The sequence below is a fragment of the Ornithorhynchus anatinus genome, chromosome 8 (genome assembly GCF_004115215.2).
Source record: "Ornithorhynchus anatinus isolate Pmale09 chromosome 8, mOrnAna1.pri.v4, whole genome shotgun sequence".
NCBI lineage: Eukaryota > Metazoa > Chordata > Mammalia > Monotremata > Ornithorhynchidae > Ornithorhynchus > Ornithorhynchus anatinus.
The window spans coordinates 3,091,652-3,113,653 of NC_041735.1; the positions used below are offsets into that span (position 1 = coordinate 3,091,652).

The window sequence follows — 22,002 nt, forward strand, 5'->3', positions numbered from 1 at the left end:
TAGTCACTGCCGGAGAGTCGTTCTTTTTGGAGAGCCCAGCTAGCTGCTGCCTTCCCAGAAATCCAGCGTGGCCTACTTGTTAGAGCCCGATCTGGGAGTCAGAAAGACTTGGGTTCTAATTCTGGCTCTGCCACTTGTCAGTTGTGTCAGTCAATCAATTGTATTTTTTGAGCGCTTACAGTGCTGTACTGTATTAAGCACTTGAGAGACACAATAATAAACAGACACATTTCCTGCTCACAATAAGCTGGGGCAAGTCACTTCACTTCTCAGTTACCTCATCTATAAAAAGGGAATTAAGGGCTGCGAGCCCCAAGTGGGACATGGACTGGGTCCAACCTGATTAGGTCATATCTACCCTAGCGTTTAGTATAGTGCCTGGAACATAGAAAGCGCTTAACAAATACTATAAAAAATACCATTAAAAAAAATCTGCACTCTTTCAGCCAGTTTCTCTTGGGCTGCTTATTCTGTGAGGACGGATTGCTTACAGGGTTCTGTTGTTTTCAATTAAGAATGTGCTTTCTTTCTTTCTTCCCCCTTAGAATATGACTTGGTAGTCATAGGATTTATTGAGCACTTTCTGGTCAGAATGTATTATACTAAGCGCTTGGTAAGTACAGAACAGAGAAGAGACACTTTCCCTGCCTACAGAGCACTTCCACTCAAACATGGGAGACAGGAAATACGTAGTCTCTTCCCTTTAATTTATTTTAAGGTCTGTTCTGTCCCACCTGTAGACTGTAAACTCCTTGTGGGCAGGGATCATGCTACCGACTCTATTATAATGGGCTGTAAGCTCGTTATGGACAGGGAATGTGTCTGCTAATTCTATGTATTGTACTCTGTCAAGCGCTTAGTACAGTGCTCTGCACAGGGTAAGCGCTCAGTAAATACCACTGATGGATTTCCCAAGATCTTAGTACAGTGCTCTGCACACAGTAAGTATTTAATAGACATCAGCGATTGCCAGTTTGACTCTCTCCCCCTTCTGCTTGTCTCGTTCTGTCTCCTCTCTTTTTGTGCCTCTGCTTATTCTCTCTCTTCCCGTCTGTCTCTGTTTCGGTCTCCGTCTTTAGCTTTTCTCTCTTCCTCTGGCCGTTATTTTATGCCTGCCTTTATGCCTTCTAGACGGTGAGCCCACTGTGGGCAGGGATCGTCTCTGTTTGTTGCTGAATTGTACTTCCCAAGAGCTTAGTACAGTGCTCAGCACACAGTAAGCACTCAATAAATACGACTGATGAGTGAACGACTGCCTTTGCCTCTCTGTTTCCTGCCGGCTCGTCTCTTCTCTCTGCCTTTCGTTTGCCTCTTCTCTTTCTTTGCCCCTCTCTCTCTGCTTTCTCCACCTCTCTCCTCCATCTCTTCCTCCCTCTGCCTCCCCCTAGGTCTCAGCAAAAGCCCCGATAATTTATTTCCTGGTGAGAAGGCTTTACCTGGCTTCACAAAGTGGCGACCCTTCCAGCTGTTTGCCTAACTGGTCCCCGGGGAGGCTGAGAGCAGTGAACCTGGAATAACAACATCTGACTTCAGGGACCCCTCTTGAGAGTTTAGTCATTACTTAATGGATCGAATTGGCGACATATCCTACCCCAGATAGCGGCGCGGGTTGCATTAAATTAACCTTCCCCAGTGGGTATTTATTGGTGCTCTCTTCAAGGAGGGCTGTCAGAGGGATGCATGTATTGCCTATAATGGATAGGGCTCTTTCGGGAGGGTCCTCGCCGATAGCTGTGTGTCCTGTCAAGCCGGAAGGGTTCAGGGCCGGAGTCTGGGGGGCGTTTGGGCTTGCTGTGTCCTAGGGATGGGGCATCCAGGGGTAGGAGCAGCGTGGTGGAGGGGATAGAGCCCGGGCCTGGGAATCAGAAGGTCATGGATTCTAATCCCAGCTCTGCCACTCGTCCGCTGTGTGACCTTGGGCGAGTCGCTTCACTTCTCTGGGCCTCAGTTACCTCATCTGTAAAATGGGGATTGAGACCGTGAGCCCCATATGGGACGTGGACTCTGTCCAACTTGATTTGGTGTATCCATCCCAGAGCTTAGTACAGTTCCTGGACCAGAATAAGTGCTTAACAGATGCCATACTAATGAGCTCTTTTCTCTTTTTTGATGCTATTTGTTCATTCAATCGCATTTCTTGAGCGCTAACTGTGTGCAGAGCACTGTACTGAGCACTTGGGAGAGTACAATACAACAATAGACACATTCCCTGCCCACAGCAAGCTTACAGTCTCAACGGGGGAGACAGACGTTAATAGAGATAAATAAATTACAGATATGTACATAACTGCCGAATACTTACTATGTGCCAGGCTCTATACTAAGCGCTGAGGTAGATAGAAGTCTCTGTCCCACATAAGACATTGGGAAGCAGCGTGGCTCAGTGGAAAGAGCCCGGGCTTCAGAGTCAGAGGTCATGGGTTCGACTGCCGGCTCTGCCACTTGTCAGCTGTGTGACTGTGGGCGAGTCACTTAACTTCTCTGTGCCTCAGTTACCTCATCTATAAAATAGGGATTAACTGTGAGCCTCACGTGGGGCGACCTGATTACCCTGCATCTCCCCCAGCGCTTAGAACGGTGCTCTGCACGTAGTAAATGCTTAACAAATACCAATGTTATTATAAGGTTCCCAGTCTGAATCGCCCTTTTTTTCAAATGGTATTTGTTAAGCGCTTACTATGTACCAGACCCCCTACTAAGCCTTGAGGTAGATACACGCTAATCAGGTTGTCACAGTCCCTGTCCCCTGTGGGGCTCACCGACTTAAACCCCATTTTACAGATGAAGTCACTGAGGCCCAGGGAAGTGAAGTGACTCACCCGAGGTCACACAGCAGTCCCAAGTCACAGCAGGCTAAGCCACGCTGCTTCTTATTTGGGATTAGCGACTTTGGTTGCTCTGTCGAACTTCAGACGGCACTCCGGGGAGTGGACGTGATGAGTCCGATGGAAGCGACACTCGGGAACCCAGCGGACTGGCGGCTCTGATCCCCGGACTGTTGACCACTTAGACGGGAGTTAAACTCTGAATGTTGTATACCATCACCCTCACACACACATGCACCCGTAAACACAAACGCACACACACCACAGAGCCTTCTTCTGTGTTTTTAATGCCGCATACTCGCCCCTCACCACCCCCGCCCCGCAAACCGAAAACCGAGGGCTGTGTTTTTAATTAACACATTGCAAAGTTACTAGCTTGCTTCTGCCGAGAGGTAAATAAAGACCTGATTTTTATGAAGGTTTCTCTATGCATCCATAAGGAACAGTTCAACTATAAAAGGCAGCTCAAGTCAGGGTTAAATGGTGGCTTTATTTTGCCAAACAGCCCTCCTCCCCCACCCCCCTCGCATCCCGCTTCAGGCTGAGGGGCCGGGGGCTGTTTTGGGGGGTACCCAGATGTGGACAACCTTCCACCCAGACTCCTCTGCTGCAACGGGCCCTTCCCGTTCTCCGAGCAGAAAGGAGAGGAGGAAATGAGCATTAGGGCCCAGGCGTCATGGAAACCATTTTTTGTTTTTACATCCTTAGAGAAGGACTGGCCTGGGGCCCCGGGGGGCCCATGAGGCGAACCTCCCCACTCACACTCTACGTTATTCTCCTTGGGACGGAGACCCCGTCGTCCGTGGGTTTATTTTTTGGGTGGGGGGCTCCCCCGTCTGAGCTCTCTTAGGTCCATATCTGTAATTTATTTATTTATATTAATGTCCGTTTCCCCTTCTAGGCTGTAAGCTCGTTGTGGGCCGGAAATGTGTCGGTTTACTGTTGCGTTGTACTCCCCTAAGTCCTTAGTATAGTGTTCTACACACAGTAAGCGCTCAATAAATACGATTGGCTGACTGACAGACTGACCAAATGAATGGATGAATGAAAGGTGGTGAAGCCCGATCAACCCAGAAGAGGATGGGGGCACTGAGATCTAAGGGGGCTAGGATTGGGGGTGGGAGGACAGTGACGTGGCGAGGATCACTTCCGGGCAGCGTGGTGGGAAACGCGGTGGCCTAACTTTGTTATCGTGGCGTAGGGGATAGAGCACGGGCCTGGCGGTCAGAAGGTCATGAGCTCTAATCCTGGCTCTTCCACTTGTCTGTTGGGTGACCTTGGGTAGGTCACTTCACTTCTCTGGGCCTCAGTGACCTCATCTGTAATATGGGGATTGAGACTTTGAGCCCCATGTGGGACAGGGACTGTGTTCAACCCCATTTGCTTGACTCCACCCCAGGGCTTAGTACAATGCCTGGCACATCGTAAGCACTTAACAAATGCCATCGTTATTATTATTATTATATCGAACTCTCCCAAGCACTTAATACAGTGCTCGATCGATCGATGGATTGATTGACTGGCCAGAAGTGATCCCACACACCGGGGTCTCCCCTCTACAGGTCTGGAGGAACCGCGGCATATGCGGGGAGCGGGGAGTCAGGTCGTGGCCGCTCCCCCGTTCCCAAACGTTTTAGGGAGTTTAACCCCCAACCCTACAAACACCCACACCTCCCCTCCGCTCCCCCCCGGCCCCACAGAGAGAGAACTCTCCAGAAGCTGGAGGGTCGAGCCTCAGTTTAGCGCGTTTCAGGTCAGCGTCTCTGCTATTTGTCTCTGACCTGGGAGATCTGGAGTTTTTCACATCAAAAGCACGTCTTGCTGAGCGGAGATCAAACGTGGCAAGGTAAGGACCGTCCCGTGATTTATCATGAGGAGTGAGGGGGGTGGCTGCTCTCAGCACCGATGGAGGGAGCGCACATTCCAGCTCCATCTCACCGCCGCTTTCCCATGCGGGCCGGCCAGATTTTCTCTCGGAGGAATGTCATTCCCCGTGGTGGCCTTCCTGGACAATAATTCCTTGAACTTCCAGCCAGCTCGTAGTTCTCCCGGCCCCTTGCCCCGGCGATCCCGCCCGTCTCCACGCCAGAGACCGTGTCCCGCGATTTCTGAAAGGCGAGGCAGGCACGAGAGGCTATGTCTCCTCCCTGAGGTCACAGAGCGCTCGATTCGAACCCGAGGCCGCCCCCCGACTCCCTGCCCAGCTCAAGGACGGACACGGCTCTACCCCCTTCCCACCCGAAAAGGCCGGGGGGCTTTCGGTGAAGCCTTGAGAAGCACAATGGCCTAATAGATAGAGCCTGGAAGTCTGAAGGACTTGGGTTCTAATCCTGGCTCTGTCACTTGTCTGCTGTGTGACCTTGGGCAAGTCACCTCACTCTTCAGGGCCTCAGTTACCTCATCTGTAAATTGGGGATTAACACTGTGAGCACCATGTGGGATATGGTCCGTGTCCAACCCGAGAGTGGCAGCATGGCGTAGTGGATAGAGTACGGGCCTGGGAGTCCGAAGGATCTGGGTTCTAATCCTGGCTTCGCCACTTGTCTGCTGTGTGACCTTGGGCAAGTCACTTCACTTCTCTACACCTCAGTTCCCTCATCTATAAAAGGAGGATTGAGATTGAGACCCCTTTGTGGGGCAGGAACTGGGTCCAACTAGATTATCTTTTATCTGCCCCAGTGCTTAGTACAGTGCCTGACACCTAGTAAGTGCTTAACAAATTCCACAATTATTATTACTCCGGCGTTTATTACAGCTCCTGGCAAACTGTATTAAAAGAGAAAGAAAAAGAAAGAAAAGGTCTCCAAGTCCCGTCCCTCTCCCCGCTCCGAGGAGCCGTGGCCGTCGGCTGAACGCTTTGGGGTGGGCCAGCAAGCCCCCCGCTTTTACAAGCCCCGGCGTGGGGCACCGGTGACAGCCCTAGGAATCTGTTACTGAATCTGTGCGATCAGACGCAGAGAAAAATGCCTTTAATTAGAGAGAGCTCTTTTGTGTTCTTTCGCAGAGGGCTGCAAAGAGAGGAAATGTTTCATCCCTAAGTACCGGCGAAGTAGGGGCAGATATATGCTCAGGGTTATTTGATGGGACTTGAGTCAAGTGCAGAGATTTTTTTTCTGTAATTGATTCTTTGAGCAACAGCAACAGCAGCAGCATCGAACCTCCTTCTCCATCACCCTCCACCCCTTCTCCCCATCTCCTCCCCACCCCCTCCTCACTCTCCGAGCTGGGCCCTATGGCTTGCAGGAAGCCGGGAGCCCTTTCTCCCGGCTCCCCTGGGGGCGGCCCGTTCCCCGCACCAGGAAGACCCCCTGGCGTTCCCCGGCCTCCACCTCGAAAACGCCAGGACTCCAACCTCGCGCTCCCTTCCCCTAAATTTGTGGGGTAGGGCGGCCGGGTCTGGGTCACCCCCGGCCTCCCCGCAACGTTCCTGGGTCCGGCCGTGTTTGGGGTGGGCACCCTGTCCTCAGGAAAGAGGGTAGGGGGCCCGGAGCAGAATGGCGGCCGCATCCCCGGGTAGGCCCAACCGTCAAGTCAGCGCCTGCCCCTGTAGGATGGAGGCCGGGGAGCGTGAGTCGGGGGTTCCCCCTTGCAGGGGGTCCTGGCAGCCGGGCCCGTAGGTCCCCCACACCCTCCCCCAGACTCCACACCGAGCCGGGCCGGGCCGCGGGGACGGGGCCTAGCGAGACCCCAAGGCCCAGGGTAAAAGACGCCGCCTAATCTCGCCAGCTAATTGTCCGAACCTCCTAACTCAGAATCATCCAAACAAAAACATTTGGGGAGGCGGGGTGTTTTTTCAAATGGGGACCCCTGCGGCTCCGAAAATAAACACCTCAGGCCTGCCCCCCTCCCCCCTCCGGCCCCTCTGGGCCCCCCGCCCGGCAGCCCCTCTGATGCGCTGCCATTTGTAAATGAACGGGCACGGCTAATTAAGGCGGGGGCCGTGGGCCCGGCCTAACATTTGTCCCAGAACAGAAGACAAGAAGAAATCATGTTACATTCCACTTTCCCAAAGGACTGGCGGTCGAGGGGGCCGGGGGAGGGGGCTTCAAAGCCCGTGGCCGGGGCGGCCCGTCCAGTCCGAGGGAGCCGGGCCCTGGGGGTGGGGGCCGGGGGAGAAGGTCGCCTTTCCTCGTGGCGACTCCGTGGCTGGTGGCCGACGGCGGGACAAGGAGTCGGTGGGGGTGCGGCGGCCGCTTCGCTCCCGGGTCCTTCTGGTGGGGGAGGCGGGGTGGGATCCACCTAGGTCTGGGGGTCCAGCTAGGTCTGAGGGGCTGGAGCAGATTGCTCTCCCACTGTCTCCTCCTCTCCCCCCCCCCCCCCCGCCCAGCTCCCACCGAGTCTGGGTCCGCGACGGAGAACCCACTGCCCGGGGGTGGCGAGGGGCAAGCCAACGGCGAGGCCACCAGCGGCGAGCTCTGTTGGCCACTAACAGTAGTCGTCGTGGACAGGAGATGTCACTGTTTATTGTTGTATCGTACTTTCCCAAGCTCTTGGTACAGTGCCCCGCACACATTAAGCGCTTCATAAATACGATTGAATGAATCGTAGTAGAAATAATATTTGTTAAGCGCTTACTGTGTGCCAGGCACTGTGCTTGTGGGTACAAGCAAATCGGGTTGGGCACAGTCCCTGTCCCCCGTGAGGCTCACAGTTTCAATAATTGTAGTTGTGGTAGAGGTGGTGATATTGATTGAGCCCCTACTGGGTGCAGTGCACTGTACTAAACACTCAGGAAAGGCCAACGGAAGCAAAGGATGCCTTTCCCATCCACAGGGAGTTTAAGGTAGGTAATCCCTCTTTGGGAAAGCAAAGTCTAATGGGAAAAGCAGAGGCCTGGGAGTCAGGGGACCCGAGTTCTAACTCCGCTCCACCACTCGTCTGCTGTGGACCTTGGATAAGTCACTGATGTGGGCCTCTGTTTTGTCATCTATAAAATGGGGATTAAATCCTACTCCCTCCATCCTAGACTGTGAGGCCTATGGAGGAAAGGAACAGGGACCTAACTTGGCAACTTAGTATCTACTCCAGGGTTTAGAACATTGCTTGGCATATAGTAAGATCTTAACACATAGAATAACGATAACAGTGACAATAATGATAATAGTAATAACAGTCTCCACCAGAAAGAGGCAGGCAATAATTGGGGAGAAGTTGGAGTTCTCCCGATTGGCTCTTCTTCTGAGCCAGCAAGAAGCGTCATCCCAGGCCCATATTGGAAAGGCCTCCCTTGGACCCAGGGCCGGAGAGGTCGGAGAAGCCTCTCTGAGCCCAGAGATTCATTCATTCATTCGTTCATTCATTCAACTGTATTTATTTAGCACTCACCGTGTGCAGAACGTTCCCTGCCCACAACGAGCTCACACATTCCCTGCCCACAAGGAGCTCACAGCCTAAGCAGGGGAGACAGACATTAATACAAATAAATAAATGACAGATATGGACATGAGTGGTGTGGGGCTGGGAGGGGGGAAGAACAAAATGAGCAAGTCAGGGTGATGCAGAAGGGAGTGGGAGAAGAGGAAACGGGGGCTTAGTCAGGGAAGGCCTCTTGGACATGGGCCTTCAATAAGGCTTTGAAGGGGGGGGGGAGTAATTCTCTGTCAGATTTGGGGGAGGAGGGTGTTCCAGGCCAGAGGCAGAAGTGGGTGATGGGTCAGGCGGTGAGATAGACAAGATGGAGGCACAGAGATCCTCTGTGCACCTCAGGGGGCTTTTCCTTTGCAGCTTCCTCCGACCTATGGTCCCCCACCCCGGCTTCCTTTCCCCCCAGGCTCGGTGTCTGGGTTGTGGCGTCTGGGGTTTGGATCTAGGGTGCAGAACGTGGGGTTTGCTCTCCTTCCCCCTCTTAACATCCCCGCCCCCCGACTCCCTCCCTGCTCTTTTTCCATCTCAGACCCCAGGTGAGACCCCCGGGAAAGGCAAGGGAGTGAAAAGGAATTGCACCGTGGGCGGGGGTGGGAGACACTATATAGAAGTCCTCTGTGGGGTAGGAAAACTTCTGGAGACTCACATTTATTCATTCAGTTGTACTTATTGAGCACTTACTGTGTGCAGAGCATTGTACTAAGCACTTAAAAAGAATTATGGTATTTGTTAAGCGCTTACTACATAATAATAATAATAATGTTGGTATTTGTTAAGCGCTTACTATGTGCAGAGCACTGTTCTAAGCGCTGGGGGAGATACAGGGTCATCAGGTGGTCCCACGTGAGGCTCACAGTCTTCATCCCCATTTTCCAGATGAGGGAACTGAGGCCCAGAGAAGTTTAGTGACTTGCCCACAGTCACACAGCTGACAAGCGGCAGAGCCGGGATTCGAACTCATGACCTCTGGCTCCCCAGCCCGGGCTCTTTCCACTGAGCCACGCTGCTTCATGCCAAGCACTGTTCTAAGCACTGGGGTAGATACAAGGTAATCAGGCTGTACTACGTAGGGCTCACAGTCTTAATCCCCATTTTCCAGATGAGGTAACTGAGGCACAGAGAGGTTAGGAGGCTTGCCCAAGCTCACACAGCGGAAAAGGAGCAGAGCCGGGATTAGAACCCACTGCCTCTGACTCCCAAGCCCATGCTCTTGCCACTAGACCATGTTGCTTCTTCTAGAGAAGCAGCGTGGCTCAGTGGAAAGAGCACAGGCTTTGGAGTCAGAGGTCATGAGTTCGAATCCCGGCTCTGCCACTTGTCAGCTGTGTGACTGTGGGCAAGTCACTTAACTTCTCGGTGCCTCAGTTACCTCATCTGTAAAATGGGGATGAAGACTGTGAGCCCCACGTGGGACATCCTGATTCCCCTGTGTCTACCCCAGGGCTTAGAACAGTGCTCGGCACATAGTAAGCGCTTAACAAATACCAACATCATTATTATTATTAAGATAACATAAAATGAAGCACGTATAGCATCGATCAGCATTTCTTCCCAATCAGTGGGTTCAACAGTGGGCTTGAGAGCCTGTGGCTGAATTGCTGAACTTGTTGGGGAAGGGTGAACAGGAAAACTGGAATATCCTCTGGACTGGAAGCTTGTTGTAGGCAGGGAACGTGTCTGCCAACTCTGTACTCTCCCAGGTTCTTAGGACAGTGTTCTGCACGTAGTAAGTGCTTAATAAATACCATCGATGATGAGGACGATGATGACAATCAAGGCTTGGTTGAGGGTCCGTGGCCTAGTAGAAAGAGCCCACACCTGGGTTCTGGAAACAACACACGGCTGGCCGTCAAGAGACACGGGTTTAGTCCTGGCGCAGCCACTTGCCTGCAATGTGACCTTGGGCAAGTCACTTACCCCTCTGTTCCTTCTGTTAAATGGGGATAAAATACCTAAGCTCCCTCCCCCTACCGCCCACAGATACCCACCTTTTAGGCCCTGAGCCCTGTATGGGACAGGGACAGAGTCTGATTGGATTACCTTGCATTTCCCCCAGTGCTTAGCCCAGGGCTTAACACATTATAAGCACTCAATGAATGACATTAATAATAATAAGAAGAAGAAGAATAATCATTATTATTATTATCCTGATGCTGCCCCAAACCTGCTCTGGATTTGAGTAACCACATCCCCCCCGAATCAATCAATCAATGGTATTTATTGAGTGCTTACTATGTGCAGAGCACTGTACTAGATGCTTGGGAGAGTATAGTATAACAGAATTAGCAGACACTTTCCCTGCCCATAACGAGCCCCTCGAGCTGACTGTGACTCTCTGAAACTTTAAGATGGTGCCAGTCCGAAGTCAGAGAGCTTTTCATCTGCATCCCGACGCTCCGCCTTCCATCCTCCACCCCAGCCGGTGTGATGGCAACCCGCCGCCGCTCTCCGGGCCCCTTCGTACAAATCATTCGAGGCACTTCCCATTTGCCAAGGACTTGTTTCCCCTCAGCCAAATAAACCGTGGCAGCCTCCTATCGAGCATCAGTGATGCCCGTCCTGCCTCCCATATCCGGTCCCCATTCCCAGAACAGCCCCCGGCCCTGGCTCCCACCGCCTACCTCCAAGACTCCCACCCGCCTGGACCGCGTATTTGTGGGAAGAGGGGCGTCCTCTTCCCCGTTGGACTCACTGGGAGACCTGGACCCGGCCCGCTTAGCGCTCGCTCAGTGCCTGCTCGGTGCCTGTTCAGTAATTCCCTCAGTTCTTGCCCAGTGCCCTCTCATTGCTCACTCAGTGCTCTTTCAGTGCCATCTCAGTGCTCACTGGGTGTCCACTCAGTGCCCGGTCAGTGCCAGAGCCACTCTGTGATCTCTGGCTAGCAAAACCATCCTCGAGCCGTGCTGCCGGTGGGAGCGGCTTAGGGTGGGCTCCGTGACTCTGAACCTCTCGGGAATACCGGCCCGGCACCTGTGCCCTCGGCCTCCCCTTCGGGGATCTGGGGAAGGACCCCCAGCCTCGTCCCCGGCCCGGCCCCCTCCTCTCCGGGCTGGGCGTTTGATAGGGGCCCAGGCGAAGCCCCCGGGCTAGAAGAGGATATGAAATTTCCTGCGCCGACAGGCCCAGGTGCCCGGGATCTCTGCTGTTATGAAATATTTACGAAAGGAAATGAGGCCCGCCGCCGGACGGCTCACACGTCTCTCCGGTAAAGGGCCATTCCGGATTCCTCCGTCCCCTCCAGCTGCGAGCCAAACAGCTGGGATTGCTTCATAGACGACTCTGGCATCGCATGCCCTGCCCCTCCCCCGGCCTGCTCGGCCGAGGACCCCCTCCCCGCCACATCTCTCCTTTTCCCCGCTCAGCCCCGGACTCCTCCTCTCCCCAACTCCCCCAGCCTGATCAGACCTGGACTCTCCCCCCACCATTTTCCCCATTCAGCCCCGGTCACCCCTCTCTCCATCTCCCCCGGCCTGCTCGGCCGCGGACTCCCTCACTATCCTCGTTTAGCCCCGGTCACCGCCCCCCCCAGCCTTCTCAGTCCTGGACCCCCTGGCTTTCCCCGCTCAGCCCTGGACACCCCCCTTTCCATCTCCCCTGGCCTGCCCAGTTCTGGATCAGGCCCTCCCCCGCATCGCCCCGCCCCACTGAGCCCTGGACACCCCTTGCCCCCATTTTCTCCCGGCCTGCTCAGCCCTGGTCCCTGCCCCACTCCTCTTCTCCTTCAGCCCTGGATGATGACGATGATGGTCGTATCTGTTAGGTGCTTACTATGTGCCAAGCACTGTTCTAAGCGCTGGATCCTCCCACCCTGCCCCTTTCGGGTTCTAGAGCCTCCCCATCCTCACATGCCTCCGGCCCTCACCCTCCTAAGCAACTCCCCACTCCTCGGCTCCCTCTCCGCCCTGGACACCCCCTCCCACCCCGGTCCCGGCTTGGCCCTGGAGGACCTCGGCCTTCTCTCTCTCAGCTCTGGGCCGCGCTTCTCTCTCTGAACCCCCAGATTCCTCCAGCTGGGAAAGACCCCCTCCCTCGATGGGTCTGGTCCAGGGCTGAGCAGTCCAGGGGAGATGGAGAAAGGTGGTGTCCAGGGCTGAGCAGGAAAAGTCAGGGGGTCCAGGGTTGAGCAAGCTGGGAGAGATGGAGGGAGGGGGTGACCAAGCCTGAGCGGGGAAAATCCTCCATCCCTCGATGGGGAGGATAGGGGGGCGCCACATACTTTTGAGGGGCTCCTAGACTGGGAGAAGCCCAGGGCTGCTGCTCATTCAGGCCCGGGGTACTCTCCCCCACCTCCAGCCCCCCTAGCCATCGCCGTCTGCTCAGAGCTGGCGGCCGGCCCCGGCCTGCACCTGGGGAAGCTGGAGGGGGACGGACGGGGGCCGGGGGTGGGGGGCGTCTCCGGCCCCGTCCCTAGGAATGTAAATCACCGCCGCCTCGCCGGCACATCCCGGGCCCGGGAGAGGAAATGGAAAAGTTCCGGGGCTGCACTGTTCCAAAGGGCCAGGGATTGTTCATCCCTGTACATCCCCATCCCGGATTCCCTGGGAATCTGGTCTGCCTCCTGTCCCAACTCCAGGCCGCCTAAGCCCCCGGAGCCCTGTCCCCCTCCCCCCCCCCCAAGACCCTCGATGGGGGGCTGGGGAGAATGTGAGTACAGCCTGAGTGTCTTCTCCTTTTCTTCCAGCATTTAGAACAGTGCCTGGCCCATAGTAAGCGCTTAACAAATGCCATCATTATTATTATTATTATTCTCTCTTTGCAGCCCAGCTTAGTCTTTGACGAAGCCCCTGACCCCTACTTCCCAGTAGCTGGTGGTGATCATTCCTCCTCCTGCCAAGGGGCAGAGGCCCAGACCCTCCTTGAGCCCAGGGCCACTTGAGAAGAAGTATTCAGTCAGTCATTCATTCAGTCCTATTTATTGAACGTTTACTGTGGGCAGAGCGCTGTGTTAAGCGCTTGGGAAAGTAGAATACAACAATAAACAGTCATATTCCCTGCCCATGACGAGCTCACAGTCTAGAAGTGGGGAGACAGACATCAATACAAATCAATAAAATGACAGATAAGGACATACGCGCGTTGGGGCTGGGAGGGGGGGAAGAGCAAAGGGAGCAAGTCGGGTGACGCAGAAGGGAGATGAGGAAAAGCGGGGCTTAGTTTGGGAAGGCAGGATTGTCACTCTCAGGCCCCCAGGGGTGTGTGTGGGGGGTCCTCTTCGCTGGCCCCTGTCTCTGATCCTTCTCCCTCTTCACCTCAGTACAGCTACTAACTTCTCTCTCCTGTCTCCCCAGAGAACCGTGAACCCCTGGGTAGCAGGGATTGGGTCTTTTTACTTCTCTCTGTCCACATGCACCCAATACAGAGCTCTGCCTGCAGTGCCTGTCCCTCAGCAGATCCCAGAAGTGCAGTGAACGGGGCAGAGAAGGCTCAGAGAATGCAGTGTTTGATTCAGAGTAGGTGCTCCCAGCGCAGTGCTTGGCTCAGAGGCAGTTCTCCACTCACAGCAGGAGCTCAGAGCGCAGCGCTCAGCTCACGGCGGGTCCTCCGAGTGCGGAGTTCAGCTCACAGTAGGTGTCCAGTGCAGTGTTCAGCTTGCGGTGGGTGCACAACACCTATGCGGTTATTTTGGGAGTTGTCTCCTGTTGGGTCAGGCTTCACCTACTCAGATTCTTGGGTTCTAATTCCTGGGTTCTAATCCTGGGTCTGCCACACGTCTGCTGTGTGACCTTGAGCAAGTCACTTCACTTCTCTGTGCCTAAGTTACCTGTAAAAATCTTTTCTGTTATCCGTATCTGTGGCTCAGTTATCTGTAAAAATGGGGTTAAGAATGTGAGCCCCATGTGAGACAGGGACTGTGTCCAACCTGATTAACTTGTATTTACCCCAGCGCTTAGAATAAGCATGCTTAATAAGTACCATCATTATTATTATTATTGTTATCCTGGGGTTTAATGGAGGAGGTGAGGGAGCCTGCACCAGAATCCCTTAAAGAGCCGACAGTAATGGAATGGGTTGAACTGGCTGGGAAAGAATCTCATGGCAGGTGAAAAATATTCCCAATAACGCCCTACTTTCTAATGAGGTGAATGGGACCTGAACCAGCTAAGGGGAGGATTCATTGATTGATTTTTTTTTGGATGGTATTTGTTAACCACTTACTACGTGCCAGGCACTGTAATAAGTGCTGGGTAGATGTAAGCTGATCGGGTCGGACGTAGTCCGCGTCCGACATGGGGCTCGGAGACTTAATCCCCATTTTACAGATGAGGTCACTGAGGCACAGAGAAGTTAAATGAACTCGTCACACAAAAGACAAGTGGTGGAGCCGAGAATAGAATCCCAATCCTTCTGACTCCCAGGCCCGTGCTCTATCCACTAGGCCACAATGCTTCTGATTGATTGGCAGGAATTCTGCGGTGGGGACTTTCTGTCCCAGCTCAGCAGGACAGAGAGGTAAACGCGTTGGGTTTTGCAAGGGAGTGGGCAGGGTAGGCTTGGATGTGATTGCTTTCTTCCCGAGGGCCCTTGAAGGGCCCAGAGGTCCACATGATTGGCAGCTGGTTCCTAGGGTGCTAAACATTACCCCCCTACTGCACTTGCCCTTGACTCTTCTGTATGGCGAACGGTCTCAGAATGGTTCTTCCTTCCTGGCTTTTGGGGATCGTCCTCAGGCCTCCCGGGGCAGTGGCGGGATGGAGGGACAGTGTTGGGAGGTGGATGGAAAATAATAATTATGGGATCTGTTAAGCGCTACTATGTGCCGGGCACTGTACTAAGCACTGGAAAAGCCCAGGGTGCTCTCTGCCAATGCGGGGTGGTGACGACAGAGTCCTCAGGGCCGGCTGGAAGGCGGGACTGACGGTGAGCGTCTCTGAAATCGCCTGTGCGGATCAGCTCCCAGCCAAGAGTCCTGGGCTTAAGTTTCACCAAGCGGCTTCTGGACAAAGGCTGAATTTTCCTCTGAAGGAGGATTCCCTAAACCCATGCGCGTCCGGTTCAAATACGCCCTGGCAGTGTCCACTCCGCCTCTGGGTAGAGGGCTCGACCCGCAGCTCTTCTCCAGGGCGTGGGGGAGAAATTGCCGGGCAAGCGAACCGTGTCTCCTGCCAGATCACGATCCTGGCCCCGATCCGCCCTCCCCCAGCTCACCTCCCCTAGGGCCAGATGGCCTGGTGCTGCGGGGGTGGGGTGGGGAGAACCGGAGATTGGGAAGGATGTCTGGTGTCTGGGGGGCGGAGGAGGAGGTGTCCTGGCATCTCCCCCGCTGCCCCTTCTGGTGCTGGCTAAGAGCTCGGGAGCCGGGTAGCCCCGGCACGACTGGGTCTCCACTGGCCAAGGATCTGGGTAATCCACTTAACAGAAACTATTATTATTATTATCGTTGTTATCGTTAATCAGCCTCAGCTATCCAGTGTGGATATTTTGGTCTGAATGACCTGATCTTAATACTACTAGTAATCATTATGTTGGTATTTGTTAAATCACTTACTATGCGCCAAGCACTGTTTTAAGCACTGGGTTAGATACAAGGTAATCAGGTTGTCCCACCCGGGGCTCACAGTCTTAATCCACATTTTACAGATGAGGGAACCGAGGCACGGAGAGGCGAAGTGATTTGCCCTAGGTCACACAGAAGAGAAGCGGCGGAGCCGGGATTAGAACCCACGTCCTCTGACTCCCAAGCCCGTGCTCTTGTCACTAAGCCATGTTGCTTCTCTGTATAATAATAATAATACTATGTGCCAAGCACTTTTCCAAGTGCTGGGGTAGGTACAAGTTAATGAGATTGGACACAGTCCCTGTCCCATATGGGGCTCACACTCTGATCTTTTGCTAGTGGAGAGCCAGTAAAGAGGACCAGAGAGTGGTGAGGGGAGGGAGGTTCAGCCCCCCAGACCCCTCTCCCCAGCCCCCCGCCCCCCGAGTCCCCCAGGCCTCACCTCTCCTGCCGAGTTCAGTGGTCAGCCTGGGGCCAAGAGATCGGCTCCATATGTCTAGGGCTGGAATCCGTGGCAACGGCTCCATATGTCTAGGGCTGGAATCCGTGGCAACCCCCGCGTCCCCCGCCTCGCCCTGCCGGCTTGATTCACCGCCTCGGCCTGTCTTCATTAACATCGATTCGGGGGAAGAGTCAGCAGGGCGACCCCCTGGCACAATGGCCGGGCTGGGGGCTGTCCAATTTGTAGTGATTTACACGGAAACCAGCCCTTCCCACCCGGGGGTCGCCTCCTCTCCGCCCCGGCCTTCGCCGTCTGGCCGAGCGCTGGCCGACAATAAAGTGCCCCGGCATAGCGGGAGCCCCGCATGGGTCCCCATGGATGGAGGCGGAGAGGCGGGGGGAGGGATGGAATCTGATCTGAACCTTTGCGGAGGATTCCAGCTCCCGTCTCATCTCCTCCAGGAGGGCTTCCCTGATTAATCACTAATCTCCCCACCTCACATCCCTCAACTCTGTGTCAGCTCTTAAGTATCCACCCGGCCATCCCCCACGTGTACCAAGATTCTTTACGGGCAGATCTTTATATTCTGTTGCTTCCTTCTGCCTCTAATCGACTTTAGCACCTGCCTCCCCCGTTCGATGGTAAGCTCCTTGAGGATAGGGATCGTGTCTTCTAAATCTATTGTACTTTCCCAACCATCTAGCGCAGCGCTACTAGATCGATCGGTCAGTGTCATGGCAGTCTGGACAGGGGGGTGTTTTGATGAAGTGGCTGTAATCTAGCGGTATTTATCGAGCGACCCCTGTGGAGTAGCAACGTGCTAAGCTTTGGGGAAAGCGCAGAGATAATAATTCACACACATCTGGCCCCCAGAGGGCTCCCGGTTTAATAATAAAGTTGAGGTGGAGAGGCGCAAAAAAAGACTGAAATAAAACCACCGCAAAATAACATACAAAAACAAGGGCAAAGTAGAGGCAGTGCAGCTCAGTGGGTAGAACCCACTGGACCTGAGTTCCAGTCTCACGTAGATCCTGGATGTCTCATCCTATTTGTATTACTGTTTATTTTGGTGGTAACGAACCGACGACCTCGTCGTTGCCATAATAATGGCAGCATTTATCGACCACTTATAACGTGCTAAGCTCTGAGGTAGATACAGGAAAATTAGACCCCGTCCCAGGTGGGGTTTATGGTCGAAGGAGTGAGAACAGGTATCTCATCCTTAATTCACCAATGAGAAAATTGGGGCCCAGAGAGGTTAAGTTACTTGCCCAAGGTCACACAGCAGGTCCGTGGCAGAGTTGGGACTAGAACCTACATCTTGGGGCTCCCAGTTCTGTGCTCTTTTCACTAGGCTTCCCATGGACCTAGTCCACGAGAGGCAGCGTGGCTTAGTGGATAGAGCACCGGCGTGGGAGTCAGAGGTCACGGGTTCTAATCCCGGCTCCTCCACAATCCATTCATTCATTCAATCGTATTTATTAAGTGCTTACTGTGGGCAGAGCACTGCAATAAATGCTCGGAAAGAACAATTGAGCAACAAGTAGAGACAATCCCTACCCAACCATGGACTCACAGTCTAGAAGCAGGGGACAGACAACTAAACAAAACAAAACAGATACAAGTAAACAGGCATCAATAGCATCAATATAAATATATAGAATTCTAGATATATACACGTCATTAATGAAATAGATAGAACAATAAAATATGTACGTATATTCACAAGTGCTGTGGGGCTGGGAGGGAGATAGAGCAGAGGGAGGGAGTCAGGGCAATCACAAGCCTGCTTTGTGACCTTGGGCAAATCACTTCACTTCTCTGGGCCTCAGTTTCTTCATCCGTAAAATGGGGATTAAGAGTGTGACAGGACAGGGACTGTGTCCAATTTACCTTGTATCCACCCCGGTACTTAGAACAGTGCTTGACACACACAATAAGAGCTTAACAAGTACCATAATAACAATAATAATGGATCTGGCAGAGTTAGGAATGGGCAGAAGCCCTGACTTTGTGGTAGGGTCCCAGGAGGGGACCCCGAGGACCTCACCATTGGTTTTAAAGCCCTCGATCACCTTGCCCCCTCCTACTTCACCTCGCTACTCTCCTACTACAACCCAATCCACACACTTCGCTCCTCTAATGCCAAGCTTCTCACTTCGCCTCGATCTGACCTACCTCAGCCCGGACCCCTCACTCACATCCTGCCCCTGGCCTGGAACACCCTCCCTCCTTAAATCCAACAGACAGTGTCTCTCGCCGCTATTCAGAGCCTTACTGAAGGCTCATCTCCTCCAGGAGGCCTTCCCTGACTAAACCCCCTCTTTCCTTCTCTCACTCCCTTCTGCATCACCCTGACTTGCTCGCTTTGTTCATCCACCCTTTATTGTTGCACTGTACTTTCCCCAGCTCTCGGTGGAGTGCTCTGCACACAGTAAGCACTTAATATATACGATTGAATTGAACTGAACTGAATTGAAATCCCCCTTCCCGGCCCCACAGCACTTAGGCACATATCTTTAATTTATTCATTTATATTAATATCTGCCTCCCCCTCTCTAGACTGTAAGCTGATTGTGGGCTGGGAATGTGTCTGTTTATTGTTGTATTGTACTCTCCCAAGCGCCTAGTATAGTGCTCTGCACACAGTAAATAATAAATACAGTTGAATTAATTAATTAATGAGGGTCACTGGTAGGGTCCCAAGCCTCCCAGTAAAGTCCCCATTAAGGTATCTCCACACAAGCTGTGTCTGAGAGGGAGAAGGCTCCCCCACTGCACTTGACACGGTGTTTATGTTGCAGGATTCCCGTGCCCTTCCCATGAAGGAACGGCCCCAGGACGGGCTAATCTTTCACGTTGTCCTCCCCTTTTCTCTCCCGGATCCCTCTCCCACACATGCTTTTCAGCACCAACCACTGAGAAGCCCTTTCTGGCCGCTTTTCTAATCTCTTCTCCTCTGGCGTCTGACCTCGTGCTCTCCCTCGTTTCGTCTCTTCTCTCTCCTTCCCCTGGAGCTCCCGCTCCCTGAGAATTTCACCTCCAAACGAGTGTCTCCCTGCCAATCAACACTATTTGTCCCTCCTCAAAGCAGCTCATTTTAAGGTGAATTTGGGGGAGCAAAATCACCTGCTCCCCACAAAAATCCACCCCCACCCTAGAATTTCCAGGGGCAGTTTTGGTTCTGGACACAATCTTCCCCAGAGAGGCTCCAGATTTTGGAGAACTGCTGTCCAAAGGGAAGCAGCAACCGGCCACCCGCCTCCCAGCCCAGTCCAGGGTCCCAGCATCCTGCCAGATAGAGTGCTCCTTTCTTCTTCTTCTTTCTTTCTCTTCATCATCATCTTCTTCTTCTCCTCGTCCTTCTCCTCTTCTTCTCCTCCTCCTCCTTTCTCCTCTTCTTCTTCCTCCACCTCCTCTTCTTCTTCTTCCCATTCTTTTTCTTCTTCTTCTACTCTTTCTCCTTCCTCCTCCTCTTCTTCTTCTCCTTCTCCTTCTTTTTCTACCTCTTCCTCCTCCTCCTCTTCTTCTTCCTCTTCCTCTTCTCCTCCTCCTTCTTCTCCTCCTTCTTCTAGACTGTAAGCTCACTGTGGGCAGGGAGCGTATCTTTTTACTGTTATATCATGCTGTCCCAAGCGCTTAGTACAGTGCTCTGCGCACAGTAAGTGCTCCATAAATACAATTGACTGACTGACCCTTCCTCCTTGCAGATCTTCATCAATAACGAGTGGCAGAACTCAGAGAGCGGCAAAGTGTTCCCCGTCTTCAACCCCGCAACTGGCGAGCAGGTGTGCGAAGTTCAGGAAGCTGACAAGGTGAGGGTTTTGCTGCCGTCCTGACCACTGGTCACCCGGCTCCTGCGCCCCACCCTCGGGGGGCCCTCCAGGATTAAGAAAGCAGTACCCAGTTCCCCCCCATCAATCGATGGTACTTATTGAGGGCTTACTTTGTGCAGAGCACTGTACTGAGCACTTGGGAGAGCACAATATCACAGAGTTGATAGACATGTTCTCTTCCCACAAGGAGCTTACAGTCTAGAGGGGGAAACAGACATCAATATAGATGCCCAAATTACAGATGGAAACGTTAAGTGCTGTGGATCTGAAGGAGGGGTGAATAAAGGGTGAAAATCCAAGTACGGCCCAATCCAGTCCCCCTCGAAAGATCAATTAATCAATCAATAAATAGCCAGCTCAGGGCATCGGTCAATCAATCGCCACCTCAGTGCCCGACCTCTTATAACAATCACTGGGGCACATAGTATGTGCCACTCACTGTACTAAACGCCAACCTCCCCCTCTGGACTCTAAACTTGTTGTGGGAAGGGAATGTGTCTGCTATATTGTTATATCGTATACTCCCAAGTGCTTAGTACAGTACACAGCTTAGCTTAGTACACAGAAAGCGCTCAATAAATACAAGTGACCGAATGACAAGATAACCAGATCAGACTCAGCTCCCGTTCTTCATGGGGCTCAGAGAAGGGGGATCAGATATCAAATTCCCAGTTTATAAATGAGGAGACAGGCCAGAGCAATTAAATGACTTTATCCATTCAATTGTATTTATTCAATCATATTTCTTGAGCACTTACTGTGTGCAGAGCACTCTACAAAGCTCTTGAGAGTGTACGATGCAATAATAAACAGATATATTCCCTTTCCGTAATAAGCTTACAGTCTAGAAGGAGGGAGACAGACATTACTATAAATGAATAAAATGCAGATATGCACATAGGTGCTGTGGGCCTGGGGGGGGGATGAACAAAGGGAGCAAGTCAGGGCGACACAGAAGGGAGTGGGAGAAGAGGAAACGGGGGGTTAGTCAGAGAAGATTTGTCCAAGGTCACCCTGCGGGCAGGTGAAGGAGCTGGGATGAGGACCCGGGTCCCCTGACTCTCTGTGCAGCCCCGAGAACCCCCTTAGCTCAACGGCGGATTCTCCCCCTCTGGCAGGCCGACACGGACAAGGCTGTGCAGGCTGCCCGCCTGGCCTTCTCTCTGGGGTCCGTGTGGAGGCGGATGGATGCTTCGGAGCGGGGCCGCCTCCTCGACAAGCTGGCTGACCTGGTGGAGAGAGACCGGGCCGTCCTTGCGGTAAGGGGCCGTCTCCGCCGGACCCTTCCCCTCTGCAGGGGGCGGGAGCTTCTCCGACTGAAAGGGGAGGATGGCGGGGCGATGGAGGGGTGAGGGTGGGAGGAGCATCAGGAGGACGGGAGAGCCCGTCGGAGGCTGCTGGTCCTGGCCTGTGCTATGCTAGGCCGGTCTGGACGGTGTTTCCCTGGAGAAACAGGGAACCCAGGTTTGAAAGGGTAGCCCTTCGTATGCTCAGAAACACACTCCCGATGCCCAATATCTCCTGTTGGCATGGGGTGGCTACGTTACAAAAACTTACGGTCAGGGTTAGGGTTAAGACAGTGAGTTTGCAACAGCCATAATAATAACGATAACGATGGTAAATGTTAAGCACTTACTATCTGCCAAGCACTGTTCGAAGGGCCGGAGCAGATACAAGGTAATCAGGTTGAACACAGTCCCTGTCCCACATGAGGCTCACAGCCTTAATCCCCATTTTACAGATGAGGTAACTGAGGCACAGAGAAGTTAAGTGACTTGCCCGAGATCACACAGCGGGCACGTGGCGGAGCCGGGATTAGAACCCACATCCTCCGACTCCCAAGCCCGAGCTCTTGCCACTAGGCCACTCTGCTCCAAAAGCCTTTTCCAAACTCTCAGTTCCCCACTCCACGGATTATAAATGGCCCCACCGTTCCTAAATCCGTGTAGGGGGTCGGCGTCCCTCCCCTCCTCTCCCAACCTTTTTGTCTGCTGCGGCACCCGTGTTCTGCAAAGTGGCTTTCATTAACCTTCACTGGGC

The 22,002-nt window shown here is 53.3% G+C and overlaps 1 protein-coding gene across 2 annotated transcripts in view; it reads left to right on the plus strand.

The window, feature by feature from the left end:
• The window catches only part of ALDH1A2 (aldehyde dehydrogenase 1 family member A2), a 60,799-nt gene that overhangs the window by 12,051 nt on the left and 26,746 nt on the right, over positions 1-22,002 (plus strand). For both annotated transcript variants that reach the window (XM_029070050.1, XM_039912963.1), the window contains exons 2-3: positions 19,837-19,941; positions 21,081-21,221. In XM_029070050.1, the coding sequence (XP_028925883.1) occupies positions 19,837-19,941; positions 21,081-21,221 (246 nt within the window). The remainder of the gene's footprint in view (positions 1-19,836; positions 19,942-21,080; positions 21,222-22,002) is intronic.